Source organism: Zeus faber (genome assembly GCF_960531495.2).
Source record: "Zeus faber genome assembly, chromosome: 16".
Taxonomy (NCBI): Eukaryota; Metazoa; Chordata; class Actinopteri; order Zeiformes; family Zeidae; genus Zeus; species Zeus faber.
Genome location: NC_137202.1, coordinates 1,566,324 through 1,587,281, shown reverse-complemented (window position 1 = coordinate 1,587,281; position 20,958 = coordinate 1,566,324). Strand labels below are relative to the sequence as shown.

General features: G+C 44.1%; 1 protein-coding gene across 1 annotated transcript; it reads right to left on the bottom strand.

Moving 5' to 3' along the window:
* Positions 1 to 3,287: 3,287 nt before the first annotated feature.
* On the bottom strand, positions 3,288 to 15,143 carry arhgap22a (Rho GTPase activating protein 22a; the record flags this gene model as incomplete). The annotated part of the gene is made up of 10 exons (XM_080017230.1): positions 3,288 to 3,827; positions 3,932 to 4,994; positions 5,308 to 5,429; positions 6,476 to 6,549; positions 6,633 to 6,765; positions 7,029 to 7,239; positions 7,400 to 7,528; positions 10,569 to 10,656; positions 12,031 to 12,227; positions 15,110 to 15,143. 10 exons carry the CDS (start codon positions 15,141 to 15,143, stop codon positions 3,608 to 3,610), a joined length of 2,271 nt encoding a protein of 756 aa, XP_079873356.1. The 3' UTR covers positions 3,288 to 3,607.
* Positions 15,144 to 20,958: the final 5,815 nt, after the last annotated feature.

The following is a 20,958-nucleotide window of genomic DNA, read 5'->3' as shown; positions in this document are numbered from 1 at the left end:
TCTCTCTCTCTCTCTCTCTCTCTCTCTCTCTCTCTCTCTATCTATCTGGTGCATCATTGTAAGCTCTACCTCACACACACACACACACACCCACAAGCTCAACACACAGTTCATCTTCTGAAGGCACATACATTACGGAACACACCATCTAAAAGAAATGCGATGTTTTTTTTCTAAATTTGTGTTATTTATTTATTTATTTGTTTATTTATTTTTTTGTTTTGAGCGGGCAGGGGGGGGACGTTTGTATGTAATGGACATTTCTTTGTATGCATTTTGTTTTTGTTTCATTTTTTTCTGTGCAATATGATTTCTAGAATAGTAAGGTTAGTAGGTGATCTGTATATTTTACTGTTGATGTATGTATGTTTTCTGATAATCAGAAAACAGTTTGCTACCTGCCATGATTACCTTTGGATGTATATTGATGGCTCAATTCCCGACCTGCCCTATTGTCCTTGTTATGCCTGGACGCTTCCCCTTACTCTAGTCGGGCAGTAATCCCTAGCATCAGCACCCAGAATGTATTGGGAGGATAGTGATGCATGGCCTGACCTTTCCTGGACTGCATCTCAACAGTCTGTTGTGGCTTCCTCTCCTCGTGGTTTACCCTCATTGATTTCCACCACACAGAAAAACAAAACAATAGGGAGAGTAGCATTGTTCGGATTAACGCATGAGTTTCCTTAAAGCCGATCTGGTTTAGGGAAGTTGAATTTTGGGAAAAGGAGAGCGAGCCATCCAGCACTATTATGATGCTCCAGTCTTCTGACGGTTTGACTGTAAAGAGTTGTCCTGTTGTTGTGTTTACTGATAAGGTCAGTTGTGTAAATTTTAGCCTTTGGATCTTAAATTGCCTCACTAACAGACCAATTCTAAACATCAGAAATGGAAAACTGTCAACCTTCAACTCCTGCGAATAAAAAGGGGTGAATTTTAATGTAGCGTCATTCTTTTTTTCTTATAACCTGTGCTGTCAGCATGCTGGGCATACAACACAAGAGTATTTGTGCAATTGCATTTAGGACAAAATTAATTTGCAAGTGGAGTTCAACTTCTCAACCTGCAATGCAACTCATTAATTCATAAATCATCAAGAACTGCTGCAATGACTATCCTGTGGACGACCTGTAGGATGACCAGACCACAGTATTTTGTGACACAGAGCCGCCATCAATTCCCCTCTTTGGAGAATGTTCTTACCATGTTTTGCTCTTTAAACAACTAATCATCATTACTATTCCAAGAGAGGGGAGTCACCGCGGGTAAGACAAATAAACATGGAACCAAACAACATGGACATGGAAAAATATGAACATGGAAACATCAGACAACAACATGTATCGACAAAACAGAGTTAAGTCAAGGAAAACTGGAACAGCAATCGGGCACGTGGCTTCTTCCTGTCATAGTTACAGCAGTAAATGAGTGAGGAAAGGAGGGGGACGTAACCAGGAGGGGTTTCGGGTGTGTTAAAAGCCAGTGCTGTGATGAGTCCGCCTGTAGTATGTGTGTGTAGGTGTGTGTGTGTGTGCGTGCGTGCGTCTGATGTGTGTGCATGTGATGTGTCCACTGGTGAGTGTATGGTACTTGTCCTAATTGTTTTGGTTGTATGAGGTTGGTGTTATATTGTAGCTCCTCCAAGCAGCAGAAAAGGCCCAAAGCCACCCCTGAGTGTCCCGCAGCCGTACAGACACTCCATAACCGCAGGAAAGCCCCGACCCCGACCCCCCACCCCGCCCTGCAGCCACAGAAGACCCCCCCCAGCTACCAGAGAAGCCAGGAGCTTCTCTGGTAGCTGGTGGGGTCCCATGGAGCGCAAGGAGACCCTGCACCCCCGAGGCGCACACATACAACCAACCCCCACGTGCAGGCAGAACACACAGGAGTCCCCCCACGGGACGCAGAAGAACATGTTGGCCCCACCACCCTGCCTACGGTGCATCGACTCACCGACTAAGGGGCCAAGACCAGACCCTGCAATCCGAACCCCCGCCCTCAACCCGAGCCCAAAACCCACAACATGCCTCAAACCAACACATCGATGCCAGCTGCAGGCTCCTCCAAGGGCCCCAACCCCCGAAGACCGGCCAGCTTAACCCAGGGACTAGAGCAGACACCATCCCCCGGCCACACTAACACCCCTGAGGCCCCCCCCCCCCCCACCGCCACAGCACCAAGCACTACGGACATCTCCACAGCCGCTCAGCACTTACCGAGTGAGACCCGAAGGACGCCCACATGCCCCAAAACACCACGACATCGCCCCGACTTAGGAAGACAAGTATTAATGGATGGAGTTATGTCAGTGATAAAAATAGTCCATATTTCATTCAATGAATCAACCTTGTTTTTGGATATTGCCAATAGTTTTTTCATTGAGATGTATTCTATTGATAAATGTGACCATTGGGATGTTGTGAGATTATCAATTTCCAATTGAGTAATATTATTTTCTTGGCAATTATTAAGGCAACCAAAATGGGTTGATGGTTTTTGGGAGGTGGGTCAACTGAGGGAGGGTCACACAGGAGACATACAGACGGGGAGACTGGAATGCTGTGACCCAGAAGGGTTGATTGCATCTTGATGATGTTGGTCCAGAATGTTTGGATAGGTGGGCAGAGCCAGATGACATGAAAGTCGTCATCTCTGGTATTGAGGGAACAGTGAGCACAAACGTCTTTATCCAGGAATCCCATTTTGAACATTTTGTGTTGGGTGAAATGTGCTCTGTGCAAAATCTTATATTGGATGAGTGGCATTTTGGAATTACAGGTCATAGAATAGATGTTGTTGCAAATAAGCTTCCACAGGTTGATATTGTGGAAACAAGGTCTCTCTCCTTTTCCATGGTAGGTTGAGATACATTTTTAAATGACTCCTACTGTATGTAGGATGTTCGTTAATTTGATTTATTCTTTTAGAGACGGCTGCAGTTGAAGGAATTGCAGGAAACTGTGACCACCAATATTATACCTTTTGATTAGGGTTGGGAATATAAGTGAATTGTCTTCAAAAATGTGTTCCAGATCAGAAATTCCTTGTCTTTTCTAAGACCTGGAGATTATTGGGTTTTTTTTGACCAGAAAATCAGTTGTGCCAAATTGGAGCAAATTTGTTTGGAAATGGTGTAACCACTGAGTTTGTTGAATTTCCACCAGACTGACAGAGTCGTTGCGAGTCTCATAGCGTCATTGTTTTTATTCGACATTCCACATTAACATTTAAAAGAATAAACATAAAACATAAAAAAAAATAATAATCTGAACCTGAACTATATGGCTGTAATATACTGTATATCTACCTTTTATATACTCTTAAGACAATGCCCTGGCTCTCTCTCAGCCTTGTGGGGAAGGAGACCGTGGCATGGTAAAAGATGCAGAACAGGAAAAGATTGTATGGAGTAGTTATATGTGTGAAAATGGGAAGCCATTTGGACCAGAGGGGTTCTTTTTTTGGCACCAGCATTGGGGCAAGGTAGGCACAAGATGGCCGTGCTAGAAGGGACACCACAGGGTGAAGCCCTGGAGGTATTTTGTTCTTAATAGCTTTGATGCCCCAGCCCCATTCAATTGGCCAGATGAAGGCAGATTGGTCTTGTCTAGTTGGTCCGTGTGGTTCCAGTGGTCAGATCTCCCAGGGTCCTGAAGAACTCCTCCATCTCCTTCTGGAGCAGAACATTCCGGTTCTCAGCGTCTCGATGGGCACGCTCTGAGTTTCTGAGACGGATCTCCAGCATGTGAAGCTTCTTCCTCTCCTGGTCCAGCTCCTCTTCGAAGCTGCCCGCCTGGGCCTGGTGCCTGGAACAGCACTCCTCCAGCCTCACAGCAAGAGAGGAGAAAGCGGTTAGCACCTGAACAATTAAACATTCACATCAGCCTTTAACTGAGTGTGAGACAAGCTTCTACAATTGATTCACTATTACCTGCGAATGCTGTTTTCGTAGCTTATCCGCTGCATCTTCAGTTCTTGCTCAAGCTTGCCTGTCAGGTTGGGGAGACCTTCATCTGTCCCCAGACCCGGACCTTTAATTTCACCTCCTGCTCCCATCTCACTGGCAGTGCCTGTGCTGTGGGCACCATTATCCAGAGGAGCTGTGCTCTCCCTGAGCTCTGAGGATTTTGCTTGTCCCTGCCTCAAGCCAGAGTCCGCACCACTTACCTCCAGCTCTGTCAGTGAGATCTCATAGGACGTCCAGAGTGAGGGGGTGTCAGCAGGTAAGCTAAGACAAGAAGGAGCAAGCATTACATTATCATAGGCAGAAAGTCTGTGGGATTGACTGAGGGCTCTGTGATAGAGGGGTGAGTTTGCTGGGGAATGAGAGGTGTCGTCAAGAGAGATTTTCTGGGCGTCCTTGGGTAATAGGGCGGCATCCTTAAGGTAAAGGGTGCACTCTTTGGGGGATAGCGTGGAGTCTTTCAGTCTCTCTCCAGAGGAGGAAGTTCTCCTGTGGGCCCGCAGAGAACTGAGGCCGTTCATCAGCCAGTTGCCCCCACTGGCCGCTGACACGTCCCCCGCTGATCCCCCCATTTTCCCCCTCGTTGCTGCCGACCCCGGCCCCACCTTGAAAGAGCTCCGCCATGAGGGCAGGGCCTTGGACTGTTTACTGGGGCTGAGGGCGACGCCTGTTATCCCCTCCGCTTTCCCCTCTGCTTTCCCCTCCGTCTTCCCCTTTCCCTTCCCTTCCAGCCTTGCCTCCTCTCCCTTCTCTGGGGTTCTGAGAGTGACAGTGGGTTCTTCCTCTTTACTGTCCAGGGACAGAGTAGAGCTCTGCAAGTCCTCTTGGGAGGATTTGGGGCCAGATATGGGAGAAGGGCAGGTTTCTGGGACATTGTACCCCCGGGAGACCCACTCCACTCTGCTGTGCTGGTTTGGGCTCTGCTGTAGAGGGGGTCCTATGGGGTTATGTTCTACATCCTCTTCCCTCTGGAGGGTGCGGGGGTGCTCGCTGATCAGCACTGTCATGAGATGCTGCACCTGGGAGCTTCCTGTTTGCAGAAACATAAAGCACTGAGCTTGCTTACAAGATTTGACTATTTTGAAATGCAATTCTAAATATGCTTTGAAATTTAATATGAAAGCTTGAGTTTCCATCATATTTAACACCATGACATAATTTGATATTATGAACCTAAGTTGGCTTCTGCAACATGGATTTTTCAAGATATCGATATCTTAATAAGGCAATATGTATTATAGGCATTTAAAATGGCATGTCATTATTTAGATAATGTTTTTTTCCAATATTGCCCAGCCCCTGTGTGTCGCATTATTGCATCAATACGTGGCATGCTGTTCTACCCTCCATCATGGTGACGGGATCCTCCACTCTGGGCCGAAGGATGTTGGGCCCAAACACAGTAGCCAGGTTCTGGACGCTCATTTTATTCTCACTGGAGTGGGACTGAACCTCATCCAGAAACCTGAGGGGACGGAAACAAAACAAAATGTGACTGTAAGGGAGAAGCTTAGATTTTTTTTTTCTTCTGATAAGGCAATGTACTGCTGATTGGTACATAGCCTCATGTATAGAATACAATATAATTTGTGTAACATATCTGAACCCATAAAACAAATAGCTTAACGTTGATAAATGACTGAAATGTTCTATAGTATTACGTCTTTAATAAATTGATGAATTTAACAAATCACAAAAATGATCGACAGAAATCATGGATTTCATCATCAATTCCCTTCAGAATAGAGGTATACTCGACAAAAAATATTTTGGAGTTAAGTTATATTCCAGTTCAGGGATTTGATGTTCGCCTGTGACATAACCCTTATAAATTCCAATGGAGATCGTCAATATATATCATCGTAAAAAGAATCGAGTCGTTAAAATAATTTGAAGAACAAAAGCGTCACATTTTGACGACGGCTCCGTGAGACTGTGCCGTTGGGTGAGAGAATAAGAAACCTTCCCTCAGTACGAATCAGACTCACTCCGTCCTAGAGAACATAGGGGACTGAGTCACGGCGCTGGCATTGTGCAAGCTGCCTGGGTGGACTCAGCTGCCTTGGAATGTGTTTGGGAACAAAATGAAAATATTAATAGAGATGAACGAGGGCGACGTACCCAGACAAAATGTTCCCCAAGAGTGTGACGAATGCGATGTCACTTCCTGTGATGACAGCAGGGTGTAGTGAGAGAAATCTATTTTCGTATAGTGATGTAAAGGGTGGTAAATACACAGGTGTCCATTTTATTATGGAAGCACATTTTCCAAGAACACTGTTTACGCTCATGTTGGGAAAACGGTTTGTTGGTATAAAAAAAGAACAGAATATAAAAGGTTTGAAGTATTGTCTTCGTTGTCTCCATTATATATTGCTCACTTGGCCTCTGTTGAACACCTGATTTATTTGTCATATACACAATCATACATGGGGAATTTTGGCCCGTGAAGCTCTCTTTGCCACCGTAACAGGGATTAAAGGGAAACCTAAATAGACTTGGCTTGCTCACCTGCAGATGTATCTGAGGAGGTTGTAGTTGACTCGAGGAAGGGCTTTCACCTGCTTGCCAAGTTCTACAATCCCCTTAAAAAAACAACGCCAACAGGTTTATATATACAGTACACACACAGCGCTTAAGTGGGAAAAACACGTGAATCCACATTTACCATTTCCCTGTCCTTGGTAAGTAGCTGAGCACAAGAGAGAAACTGTGTGTACTTGGTGAAAGGGATCACAGGCTCAGGTAGTTCCCGAATGTACAGCTTGAGCAGTGATGCCACAGTGTGGACATCTGTGGTACTGTATCGGGAAGCAAAGAACATCGCAGGGGGTTGAAATTCATTACATCAGTCATTCTCAGCCTTTATCTTTGTCATTTTAATGAAATAATGGTAAAATTAAAATATAAATTAAATTACTGGGGATCGATGGACCTGGAATCTCTTCAAGAACCTCCTGGGGTTTCCCCAGACCCCACGTTGAGAATTACAGCATACGCGTCAAACTGGAATATAGACAATGCCCAAAAATAGTGATACAATTGGAAGATCTTGTTCCCTCACCTGTCGAACTTTGGCTTCTCGCCACGGTCGAACGCGTCTTGCAGTTCTCGAACGTGGTTGGTCTGCCCCGGGGCCCTGAACAGGCCCTCCTCCTCAAGGCCGCACTGACGGATGAAGAACACGCACTGCTCCACTAACACGGGGACCAGTCGTTTTGGGTCACACTGGCCCTCGCAGAGCATGGTCTCCTCCAGGTGCTGCCCAAAGACCCCTGCAGCAGAACATGGACACCGGCAGTAATATCAAGTCACACAAAACTCTAAGTAAACTCTGTAAGAATTCCTTTGTTTAGGGATGTGTGTGTGTGTGTGTGTGTGTGTGTGTGTGTGTGTGTGTGTGTGTGTGTGTGTGTGAATATTTCATGACTTTACCTCCGCCCAGCAGGGCCCATATCGCTCTGCGTGTGGCTCTGACCCATTCCTCCATGTCGCTCTGGGAGTTGGCCATCAGCAGGAAAGACTCATGGCTTATCCCCGTACGATCCTTTTCTCCACTGCCTCCTGAAGCAGAGAAAACACGGCACAAATCAATTTGACGAGGAAACGTCAATAGGAACACACGTACAGACCACAGTGCTGCAAATATGTGCAATCCTATATATATAATATGTGTGTGTGTGTGTGTGTGTGTGTGTATATATATATTTTTTTTTTTATATTATTATTATTTTTTATTTTTTATTTTTATTTTTTAACCTGTGCTGTCAGCATGCTGGGCATACAACGCAGAGTATTTGTATGCCATTGCATCCAGGACAGAGTTAGTCTGCAAGTGGAGTTCAAGTTCTCAACCTGCAATGCAACTCTTTATTCATTCTTAAATCATCATGAACTGCTGCAATAACTCTGTCCTGTGGATGACTTGTAGGATGAAAAGAACACAGTTTTTTGTTATAGAGAACCACCACCAACCCCCCTCTTTGGAGAACTATTTATCATGTTTGGGTCGGTAAACAACTGATCACTACTCCAAGAGGGGGAGAATCACCACGGGTGAGACAAATAAACATAGAAACAAACAACATTTACACAAAAACATAAACATTGGATGACAACATGTATTGAAAAACAGTGAATTAGGTCCAGGAAAACTGGAACTACAACTGGTCACGTGGCCTCCTCCTGTCATAGTTATGACAGTAAATGAGAGAGGAAAGGAGAGGAATGCAACCAGGAGGGTGCTGGGGTGCACTCAAAGCAGGTGTGGTGGTCTGTGCATGTGTGATGAGGCCTGTGTGTGTGCGTGCGTGCATGCGTGCGAGCGTGCGTGCGTGCGTGTAAGATGTCCACAGGTGAGTGTAAATGACTTATCCCCATTGGTACTGGCATAGAAGGTCAGTATTATGTCGCGGCGCCTCCAAGCAACGGAAGGGGCCCCAAAGCCCCCCTGAACTCTGCAGCCCTGTAGACACCCTACGGCTGCAGGAAAGCCCTGAGTACCCTGCCCTGCGGCCACAGAAGACCCCTGGGCCCCCAGACAAGCCAGAGGGCCGTGGAGCAACCCCCACGTCCAGCCCCAAGGAGCATGACCCAGTCCTATATATACTGTATGTGTGTGTGTGTGTGTGTGTGTGTGTGTGTGTGTGTGTGTGTATATATATATATATACACACTGTGTGTATATATATATACTGTGTGTATATATATATATACTGTGTATATATATATATTTATATACTCTGTGTGTGTGTATATATGTGTGTGTGTGTGTGTGTATATATATATGTGTGTGTGTGTGTGTGTGTGTGTGTGTGTGTGTGTGTATATATATATATTTACGGAAGCAAGGAAGAATGTTAATATCGGTGGTATCCTAGAATCTTGCTGTATCGAGCATAACTATTTTTGTTTTTTGATGTCCTTATTACTGCAGGGTACAAAGAGACCGCCAGTCTGCACACGCAGCTTGATTCCATCCCTTGACATTTCGGTGTGGCTTTGATGACCACATTTGACTTCTATAGCTTTCTGTCAATTTTTAATTGACCATTTTCAGTTATCAAAGGTGTGATGTATATATGTTTAATTCAAATGTTACTGAATTAAAAAAACAAAAAAAACACCTAAGGTGTTTAGATTTGAAAATGTCAGCATTCTTCTTGCTCGGTCCAGTGGTAGCAGCTGCAGTTGCACACCGTGTTATTGAACGTGAGAGAAATGACCCAGAAACACCAGCAGTCCCTGTGGACACCAGCAACTGCGCCAAAAACCCTCCACCACTCCCACTCCCACTTCTCTTCCCATGAAGGACCCCTTTTCCTTTCGCCCTTTCACTCCTCCACCACTCCCTCTCCAAGGTGACCCCACACCCACACACACATGCACATGCACAAGGACACAAAGGCAATTTAAATATGTTTCACACTCCAAAAGCATAACAGCCTGTAATGTTATTTTAAATGGATGTATAGATCTACATTTCCCAGTGTTCATATGTTCATCGGGTTATCAATAACTTGACTTTGATACCGATACCTTTTTCAATACCAATTTTATTTATTCATACTGAGTTGAAGGCCACTCACTACTTCTAAGTACAAACCTCTTTAAAGCCTATTAAATAGCATGAAAGAAAATCCCTTTTATAAAACAAATTACTTCGTTCTTCATAATTTCATCTTACTGTTCAAATTTTTTTAATCTATCTATCTTTATAGATAGATAGATATCGAACTTTGGCATTGTTTTGATGCGCAATATCGATGCAAATCGCTCAATACCATAAGAGAACCTTAATTTGATATCCAGCGCTATTTTTTTTACGGTATGTGTGTGATTTTGTCAAGCAGTAAAAATGGACAGAACATGCAACAACATCTACACAATAAGCTTTTGTGCTAAACACTTCTGGAGGTTATTAAATGTATGTAACTGAGTGGCTACTGGGCAGATCTAGTCTATTCCTCCTAAAGCATAGAACTAACAAATAATACAATTTTAATACAATGAAACGGCACATAGCAACGAAAAATAGTCTTAAGCTTATTGCTTATTGATTATTTTAGAAGTTCAACCTGGTTCCAAGCATTGGTGGTTCATACAACTCTGTAGTAAGAGCCTGTAGGACTTGTTTATGTTCTATCACGGTGTTAAATGAATGCGGTTTTTCTCTGTTTAGCCATTGTTCAACTCTTGGACGCGTGGCCGGGTTCCACGAGCACCTGTGTTGTTGTACCAGGGGTTCCAAACATGGGGTGCCAGATCCCCACAGAGGTTGCTAGAGATTGCAGGGGGGTCACAAGGCCTTGAACGATTTGGAGCATATGTTTTTGAACTGTCAGATATCGGTTAAAAAAGATATCAGTGTTGAATGGCCATCGACCTTTAATCAATACAGGAAATGGTATTGCCTCATTTAAATAGGGGGGTCTCAGATTGAATCAGGTTTGATGGGGGGCTGAACCAATGACCTCTACTATACTGCAGTCTGCAGTGCTACTACCTGTACTAATTCAACAAGGGGCTACCTATCTTACTGTACCTACCTGCACACAGCCATCACCAGCAGCTGAAACACCTCACCGTTGCGATGCCAACTCACCTGGAATGATCTCAAAAAGGTGGCGACCAGGCTCATCCTGATTGGCCAGCAGCTCGTTGACCTGGCTTCCATGGAGAGGGATGCACCCCTGGAGAAGAGAGCGCAGGAGGAGTGAGACAAAACGATAAACAGCCAGGAAAGCATAAAACAGTGGTGGAGATGTAACACACTCAAGGGCCAAACAACAAATGAATTACCGATCCTGAAACAGGACACGTTGCGCATGTAAAACATTATAGGCGCCTTCGTCCACTGAGCTCCGGGCAGCCGCTGAACTGAGAGGCAATGATGATGGAGTGAGGGATGAATTAGGGAATCACCTCTCTCTCTCTCTATCTCTACAACATCTCCTCCTCTACTTGTATTTGAAATCCCCTCCAGCAGTGACAAGGTCAAAGGTCATCTGCTAAGTGCTCTGACTGCCAACAAAGCAGGACCAGAGGGCGGCTCACTACCATGTTGTCAGTTAGCTGGCCAGCCTGGCAGGGCAGGAAAAACACAACTGGGGTCGTAATGGAACATGTGGATGTTGCCTTAATGGAAGAGGTTTTAAATTCATAAAATGAAGCAATAGACGCTATTCTTCCTTCCTTCATTATTCAATATTTTAGGAAAATCCATATTTAGTCAGAGAGCAAAAATGTGCAGTAAATCCTAAATATATCATCATATATTACATAATTTACATTGTCATGTCTGCAATCTGCTTTCAGTATCTTGTGATTTCACAGAATCAATGCCTCAGTCCTGGATAAGGGAACACAGTTGACCCATTTATCAAAGGATTGCATCGGGTGAGGTGAAAGATATATTTTCTTTTGTTTAGCAACAGTTATCCACCCATTTTCTTTTTCTGATTCCTGATCGTGGCACTGCCTCACAGCAAGAAGGTCATGGGTTCGATTCCCGCCTGGGGCGCTGTTGGCACCGTGCTCTGGGTGGGTTATCTCCCAAAAAGGAGCCATTCTGTGTTGAGTTTGCATGTTCTCCCCGTGCTCACATGGGGTTTCCTCCACCTAATGTGGGTGAGAGTAAGGACCCCCACCAAAAACATGCACGCATCAACGTCTGACCAGCGATGGACACTCATCACCAGGTCCCCGGGTGCGTCCTCGAATGCTGCCCACTGCTCCTGGCTGTGCCCCCAGAGGAAGGACAAGCCAAGGATGGGTTAAATGCAGAGGCCTCATTTCACCGGCCACCATCCAAAGCGTGTGTGTGTGTGTGCATGTGTTGTAGTGTGGTGTGACAATTAAAGATTCTTCATTCATCGGGGTGCTGGAGCCTTACACAGCTCACAGTGGGTGTAGTGGGTGGACCCTGATTAAGTTGCCAGTCCATCATGTTGGCAGCTATGGGCATTCTCCCATCCGCCCAACCTGCATGTCTTGGGATCCAACCCCAGGTCTGGGGTTGGGGTTCATAGCTGCTTCTTATTCCAAGTCTTACAGCATCTCCATACCTGGGCTTTCGTTTCATCTTGGTCCTTGTAGAAGTACAGCGCCTCAGTCCTCAAGACAAACCAACGCAGCTGCCAGTTCTTCATGATGCTCCTCTGCCTCTTCAACCAGCCGGCCTTGAGCGCCCTCTCCTGGTCCAGAGGAGAACAGGGCCTGGACACCCTGGACAGTTCTCCCAAAACCATGCTCTTGGACCGGGCTGGATAAACACACATCAACATACACACACATACACCGCGAGAGTGAGTGTGAGTGATGTACAGAAAAGAAACACTGATAAGACCCTCTCGCAGACTTTACCCTCTCTGTGCTGCTTTTATGATTCTGCACATTCATGCCAAGGACCTCCATCGTTATTATTCATGGAAGTCTCCCTATGGGGTCGAGCTAAACCAATGCATTCAGATTGCCTCCTCCAACCAAGTCCATCTGCACAGACGTGAAAGCCCAGGTGGAGGTGTGGATAAAAGCATGAAGGATACTTAAATCGAACCTCTGCTGAATTGAAAATCCTACATCTATTCATGGGCTTTATGGGATATCAAAGGAAGGTGTTGATGTCTTACTGTCAAATTGTTCTGAATCTACACAGAGGGGAGTCACGCTTTGGATCAGGCAACCATTTATTCTTACCGGCCGTATTCATCATAACGTGCTAATTAAAAAGCATGGATTATGCATTAGTACAGTACATGCATGCCTTGATGAAACAGGCACGGGGACAGCACAGTGATCCCTGAGGAATATGGAGAGAGAGAGAGAGAGAGAGAGAGAGAGAGAGGAGAAATCAATGTACACTTTTTTTTTCTTGTTAATTGCATCTCTCTTTCTGCTGAGGACAGCAGGGCATTCTATTTCTCTCTCCTGTTTATCTCTCCCCCCACCACCACCACCACCCTCGCCGCCATCACCACCACGCAACGCTATATCAGCCCTCTCTCTAATCTGCCCCATCTTTTTTACCCCTCTACCACCACTACCACCACCACCACCACCACCTGACACTACATCAGCCCTCTCTCTAATCTGCCCCTTCTTCTCATCCCTCTACCACCACCCATCACCACCACAGCCTCACGCTGGGTTTCCTTCATTTGCAGAGTCATGATTGCTGGGAGGGAGAGGCGGGCAGGCGCTGCAGTCATTAACACGGCTGCACTCTGAGAGCCAAAAACGGGCCGAACAGGATCTATAAATACAGGGGATGAGCCGTGGACTCGTACGCATATTAAACACAGACAAAAAATCTCTGAGAGCAACCTGGTCTTAGAGCATGACAAGGAGGAAGCTTCTCAGTCGCTCCCTGGATACGTTAAAAGCAGCAAAGGATTAATTAACACATGACCATATCCACCTGAATTAAGTTGCTAAATAAATATTTTAAAAGTAGATTTAATCTCATTATATATTTTATATGATGAAATGTCATTTTAACAGTAGTTTTGTCTCAGTCAAGTTCATTGAAAATGTGTGGTACCTTACTTGAGGTCAAAATCCTACTAAGGTTAAGTCATTTTCACAACAATATAAAAGCTACATATTTAATTTTCTAATTAAGGGATTCATTACAAGCACTTTGGGTAAATTATAATGTTCAATTTTTTTGGTTGAGGCCTTATCCATGATTGATTAAAGCCTGGAGGAAGTTATAAAAAAAGGTATTAATATTTTAGTGTTCCGGCACTGTTGAAAACTTTCTCTTGTCTGCAATTAACCACGTAAGGATTCCATCTGAAACCCCAATCACCAAATGCACCTCCCATTTTCAGCACTCCTCAGCAGAAGCAACGGCACCTACAGTCACATGACCAGCACGGCTCCCGTTCCCCGCTTTGGGATTTAGGTCGGATGGATCAGCGCCGAAGGCTGCGGCCGTTTGCTCTGAAAGATGGTGAACTGCAGGGTCAGGGAAGAACACGGCCGGGAATCTAATCAAAGGAGAATACCATCCTGGCAGATGAGTGATGGAGAGTGCGCTCACAGACGTGGAAAGCACATTAAAGCGACTGCTGTGCTCTCACTGTGCACGGGAAACAGACACACTGAAAATCCTACACACCTTCGGAGCAGAGCTGCATCCAAAACATTTGGACGCGTCCACGGACCAAGGCCTGGGCGGATCATGTCTACCCTGTGCCTTCATATCGGAGCTGGACCCAACCCCGCAAAAACAACCACTCCTTTCTGATTCGGGATAGAACCAATCACAGCAGTTCCGGGCGAGTTCTGACCCTTTTTAAGAAAAAAACATCCATTCCATCCACAAAAACATTCATCCACTAGCCAAAGCACTATTTAACATCGAAGAAGCTTGACCCCTGCGGCCAATCCGTGTCTCTCCACCCAGCAGCAGTCTCAGCCCCATCCGCCTCTCCTCTGGGCTCCTAACACTGTCCACCGGGACTTTTATTTCCCCTATCCTATTAATCTTGGCACTAAGAGTTTGTCCTTTGATTTACAGCTTGTATATTGGTATCCACTCGTTCATGCAAGAGGAACAGCCGCTGCGGTCGCCGAGACCACGTTGGAGCGACTAGGTTTGACAACCAACTGTTGGGATTTATGGCAGTGGTGATCACAGCATTTCCCGTCTCTAATCTGGAGGCTCTCACCTGTTCAAAGTCCCACTACCAATGCATGCAGAACCGCAACTAGTGTGTGTGCATGTGTGTGTGTGGGTGTGTCTGTATGTATGTGTTGGGGACACACTGTTCAAGACAGCATGGTCCTTGCCCTTACCCTGGAGAGAGAGAGATATATGGAAAAGACAGAGAGAGAGAGCGAGCGAGAGAGAGATACTGCGGAGAGGACAGGGAGAGATGCTGTGGAGAGAGAGAGAGAGAGAGAGAGAGACAGAGATAGAGCGAGAGAGAGAGAGAGAGAGATGCTGTGGAGAAGACAGAGAGAGAGAGAGAGAGAGAGAGAGAGAGAGAGAGAGAGAAAGAGAAGCTGTAGAGAGGATGGACAGAGAGAGATATGGAAAGGACAGACAGAGAGAGCGAAATATAGAGAGAGAGAGACAGAGAGAGAGACAGAGAGAGAGGGGGGAGTAGCAGAGGGGTAAATGGGACTGTGTCTTACCGTGGTGCGCCTGTTTTATCTTGGGACTCAGCATAGTTACTGTTGCCGTGCTGCGCCCTCTCACAGAAACATGTCTACATCCCTCCGCTCAGATGCTCACACACAAACACACACACACACACACACATACACACACGCACACACACACACACACACACACACACACTGCTTATTCCTCACGTGCACACTGCCCCGCCCTGTTACTCCTCTTCCTCCTCGCAGCATCTCTCTCCCGTTCTCCTTGTCTGTCTATCAGACTGTCGCTGCTTCTACATGTGCACACACACTCTCACACACACACACACACACACACACACACACACACACACACACACACACACACACACACACACACACACACACACACACACACACACACACACACGGTCTGTCTCTCCTACTCCTTCACTTTCTTTCCATCTATCCTCCCTCCTCTCTCCTCCTTTCTCTCGCTCTGGACCACTATCCCACTCTGCTGTCCTTCTCACATACAGAAGCCCTGCCCACTTTCTTTCTTTCCACTCCCTCCCTCTCTCACCCTCCCTGTCTCCCCCTCTCTTTCTCTCTCTCTGTGGTTGTACTTGGGGCAGAGGAGGAGTGTGAGAGGTGAGAGGATTTTCTTTGTTTTCCACTTTTAATTATTGCTGTTATGATTATGTTGTTGATTTATTTGTATGTGTATGAGTACAGTAGGTATGTGTTGTGTATTGTGTGAGCACAGTTTCCTTTTTTAGCAAAACTGTAAGTAATTTCTCATTGCCTTCATACACAATGCAGCTGATACAACTTACTATCTTGAACCTGGACCTCTTCTGCACGTGTGCAAAACGCTTTTGCACAACTGTCCGATCAGTAACCAGTCCTTGTTTACGCATGAAGGAACTCACCTCTGAGTTTCCATTTGCAAGAATGGGCCAAGTGAGAGGCAGAGGGCAAGGACAAAAGAGAGGTACTGGAGCCCATAGGTGACGAGGGGGTTAAAGAGGCAGAGGGCTTCAGGTGCGTGGTGGTGGAGTAGCTCAGAGGGGAAAGAGCTAAAGTTTCAGATGAAATTTGTGCCACGGTTATTGACCATGTTGTCAGTCATGGCCTTTCCATGAGAGAAGCCGGTCAATGGGTCCAGCCCAATCTCAGTAGATCAACTGTGGCATCAATAGTAAGAATATTTGAGAATGACAATACGTAGGTAACCATGCTGTACCACACTGTATTTCAGCATATACTGTATGTGTAAAACAGTTGTTCACAATGCCCTTCATGTGACCATCAAAATGCCCCATATTTACTGTATTTATAGAATTCAAAGACAACCAAACGCACTGGTGGCAGAGGTCAAGGCTTCACCGGGGCACAGGAGGCTGCCATAGTGGCTATGTATGTTGCCAACAGTGCCTTAAGATTGCACAAGATCCAGACCAGCAGTCAATCAAGATCACAACATCTTCGTCAATGTCAACAGCGAGAGTTTTGTTGCTTTTCATCGGGTCCTTAAAAGACACCAAGTGGGAATGAAACAGCTCTCTAAGGTCCCATTCCAAAGAAATGGTGACTGTGTGAAGGACGAATGAATGAATGAATGAATGAATGCAAATGATATGGGACTAAAGCATTTTGAGGAAGAAAAAAAAGAGAGAGAGTGAAAAATAAAATATGATATCATGATATGAGTGAAAGCTTAAGGAGGGGGACAAGCCCACCGAGCTGGGAAGGCTGAAACACCATCTCTACTAGTGGATTATCCAGCCCCAACACAGCAGCACACATACATATACAGTATGAATGGATGCATTACTAAATCTTATAAAAACAATAAAAAAAGTTGAGTAATCCAGTCACATCTACGGCGGTAATGTAGAATAATTTGCACACACATCTCTAAGCAGTGGTGGAAGAAGTACTCAGACCTTGTACTCAAGTAAAAGTACAATGACACCCCCCCCCCCCCCCCCCCCAAGTTACTCTAGTACCACACTGACATTTCTTACTTCAGTAAAAGTATATGCACTAAAGTATTAAATGTAAAAGTACTATATATATATATATATATATATATACATTTAATATAGTATTAGTATTTAGTATATACTGTATTTTTATATATATACTGTATATATACACACACACACACATGCACACACACATATATAAGTACAAATAAATATAATTCCTTTTGATATAATATTTTAAATTTCCAACTATATATATATATACTGTACATATATGTTGAGTGTAGTATTAGTTTTTAGTATATATTTTGATATATTTATATTGTATACACATACACACATAGATATATAAGTATAAATAAGTATAATTCCTTTATATATAAACTTTTAAATTTCTAAATATATTTATATATATATATATATATAAATAGCTAAATAAATAAATACAAAAAATTATATATATAGTATAAATTAAGTATATATTTGATAGCCCCTGATGTTGATGTACATAAACAGAATTTATGATTTTGTTCTAACTACTATGATGTTGCTACTTTAAGAGAAAAAAAATCCTCAAAGTAGAAGTGAAGTTGAATCTTGGAGGCGATCGTGCACACATAAAAAAGGGGAAATGCAGAAGATTGATTTTTCATTCACAAAGTTAGACGCAAACTATAAGAAAATGAACTTTACCTACTGACAGAAGTGTTTGGGTTTCACTTGGAGGTGGAGTCCTGCCTGGTTTCATGGCTGCTTATCCATCTGCACGGAGTGTATGAGTCTGAGCTGGAGCCCTTTCTGTGCCAATAACACACACACACACACGCACACACACACACACACACACACACACACACACACACACACACACACACACACACACACACACACACACACACACACACACACACAGACACACACACACACACACACACACACACACACACACACACACACACACACACACACACAACACACACACACAAACTCTAAATACGTGATATACTAGAAGCTTAGTCCGTTGCTTAATTGGTAATAGCTGACACAATCAGGTAATGGCATTCTGCAAGACCGAGCTCGGAGGGAACAGGCTCGTATTGCTGCTGTTGCTGTGGAATGTGCACGTCAACAGGCTCGAAGGAAGCTGTGGGAGAAAAATAAAGAGAAAGACAGTTTTGTCGACAAGTCAGTGTGTTACTTGCCATGTGGATGTTCAGACTTCATGACTAGGAGACGATCAGGCTGCTTGAAGGATTAATACACACACACACACACTCACACACGCACGCACACACATGCACACACACACACACACACACACACACACACACACACACACACACACACACACACACCATGGACCGTGTAGAAATGAGTGTGTGTGTGTGTGTGTGTGTGTGTGTGTGTGTGTGTGTGTGTGTGTGTGTGTGCTGCAGACTATTCAAATTTATCATGCAGGAAGTGAGTGAGAGAAGTGAATCTGATGACTTGGGGTTAAACCTGTCACACCATTCCCGCTTCTTGAATGGTTAAACAGCACAGTGAAACAAAATGGAAAAGGTGCCATCGGTTTGAGATTGTACAACAACAGGATTTAAGGCTCTAAAGCTGGTGCTCATCTCCTCTCCTCTTTTCTCCCCCCCTTTTTTTTACCAATTATGAAAAAATCACTTTTTCGGTGCTTGTACACCCACATTTGGGTCTCTGATGGGCCTTCTGACACACAAACTGTGAAGTAAGACAACCAAGTCAGTTAGTTTTTTTGCTTGTTCAGTTTTTTTGCCTCAGTCATAAAACATGTGATTCAACAAGCTGTTCAGATTTACGATCCCTTCCTCTTTCACTTGCTGCCTCAGTAGAATTAGAACCGCCCCCCCATCTGAGTAACTCCACCCCCAGCTGGAGAAATAACACGCCAACCGAACTGCTCTGTTGACTTCGCAGATCAGCACAAATCTTTTAAAAGAAAAAGGGAATTAATACCAACTGTCCATGAATAAACTGCCGACGAGGCTAGGGAAATGTAGGTATTCAAAAAATAATTCTGCTGTGTTTCTTTCTAAAAAAGAAAACGAAAGGTATGCGGTATGCTGTAACTAAAAATAGTGTGTTTTTATTGTAGATGTATTTATTTTATTTTATTTTCCAGTGTTTACTAATTGAATGAAAAAAAATAACCTCCCCGTGCCGTGTCCCCCACAAGCTTGGAGCACGGAAACGAAAGTCGGAACAAACTATAAATGAGGCCTTGTAGCTCTAATATGAGTGAAGATTCAGCAACTGGATTGCTTTTTCCTCGCCTCAAATTTGTACAGGAACAGATTTTGGTTGACTGATAAAGGAAAATCAGTGAAGTTTTATGAACTAAATACACGGGAACCTGGAAGTAAAGCTGAAATGCCATTGGCTCACAGAACTAGGGGCCTCAGGAGGGGGATGCCACCCACTGAACAGACCGTCCTGGAACAGGATGAGTTAGGAGGCATGTTAGAATCGCTAGAATGCATAATCGGAGTGGTATTTTCAGATATAAACTTCAAAAACATTTTTTGGGGACCTCAGAGACTTACATTAACATGTTGAAAAGGAGCATAATAGGTCCCCTTTAAATATTGGGTCGTTGGATATTGGTCGAGAACCCCCCTGGTGGGAGACAGTCTGTATTCAGGGCAAAAATAAAATACAATATTGAGGTTTTAAGTGGTAATACATAAGATTATGTGGTTTAGAAATCCCGTATTTGATATCTATGCCATATTTATTTATATACCGAATCCCCACTGTTCTCATTCACTTCAGTTTAATATGTGTGCTTATCGGGCTGTTAGTGTTGTATTGGCAGAGGTATGAAGAGTCAATGTGCAAATCTAACGTAAAAGTAAGAAAAAATGAATAAAAATATATTCCCTTTGATTTAAACGACCTTATGGCGGAACAGAATTTACATTTTCTTGATACGTTACGGAATTTCGTTTTCGTTTGCATACAACTAATCCTGTAGTGGACACTTTATTCACTTTCTAAAATGGCTTAATTATATTCTGTTTGGAATAATAATTACTTTACTGTCTGTAATGATTAGTTTTATTTGGCTTTTGGTGCCTGCTTTCTGCTGGGACTTATGACATGATTTGTCACTCAGAACAAACGGTGGATGTAAACAATGTTTTTGGATTGCACAATGCAATGTGCCATACACCTAAAAATGCACAATAAACAGAAAAAAACCCTATAAACATTGGCAATATACAATAAAGCAAAAAAAAACCCAACCCTCTGTATCAAAGTCTTTTGACAAAAACAGCATGATAGAACTATACATATACTTTGTTTACCATGTTGGAAAACAAAATGGTCATAACAATATAATATTGTAAATGTAAATATAATAAATGTGTTAAATAGGGGGCTAAAAGGGGGAGTTTTAGGCTCTGTTGGGCAGTTAAGATGCCTGCGAGCTTTTCCTTAACCACTCCATCCTCAGTATGGACGGCACAGCGGGCCCTAAATTTAACATGTGACCCACAGAACAAGCCAGGCTCACACCAGCTTCTGAGTGTGCGGGAAACATCATCCATAATCTAGAAATATGTTCCCAAGGGACACATAGGAAATGAGGCTGTGTAATGAAGGAAGGAGAGGCGGACCATTAGCAGGATGGAGGAAGAGCAAGCTAATGATATTATACTGGAACAACGTCTTCCAAGGGAGCTGGTGGTGGCCAGTGCGAAGGTCACTTGTTACCAGATGGACGTGCTAATCCCACATTCTGAGGTGAAACGTCCATTCTGTACCCACAGTTCAACCATAAAACTGTAGACTCCTGTCTATGCAAATAGGGCCTAAAAGGAAACCATATACACATTTTCAGACTGAAATTAACTGTTCTTCAATATGGCAGAT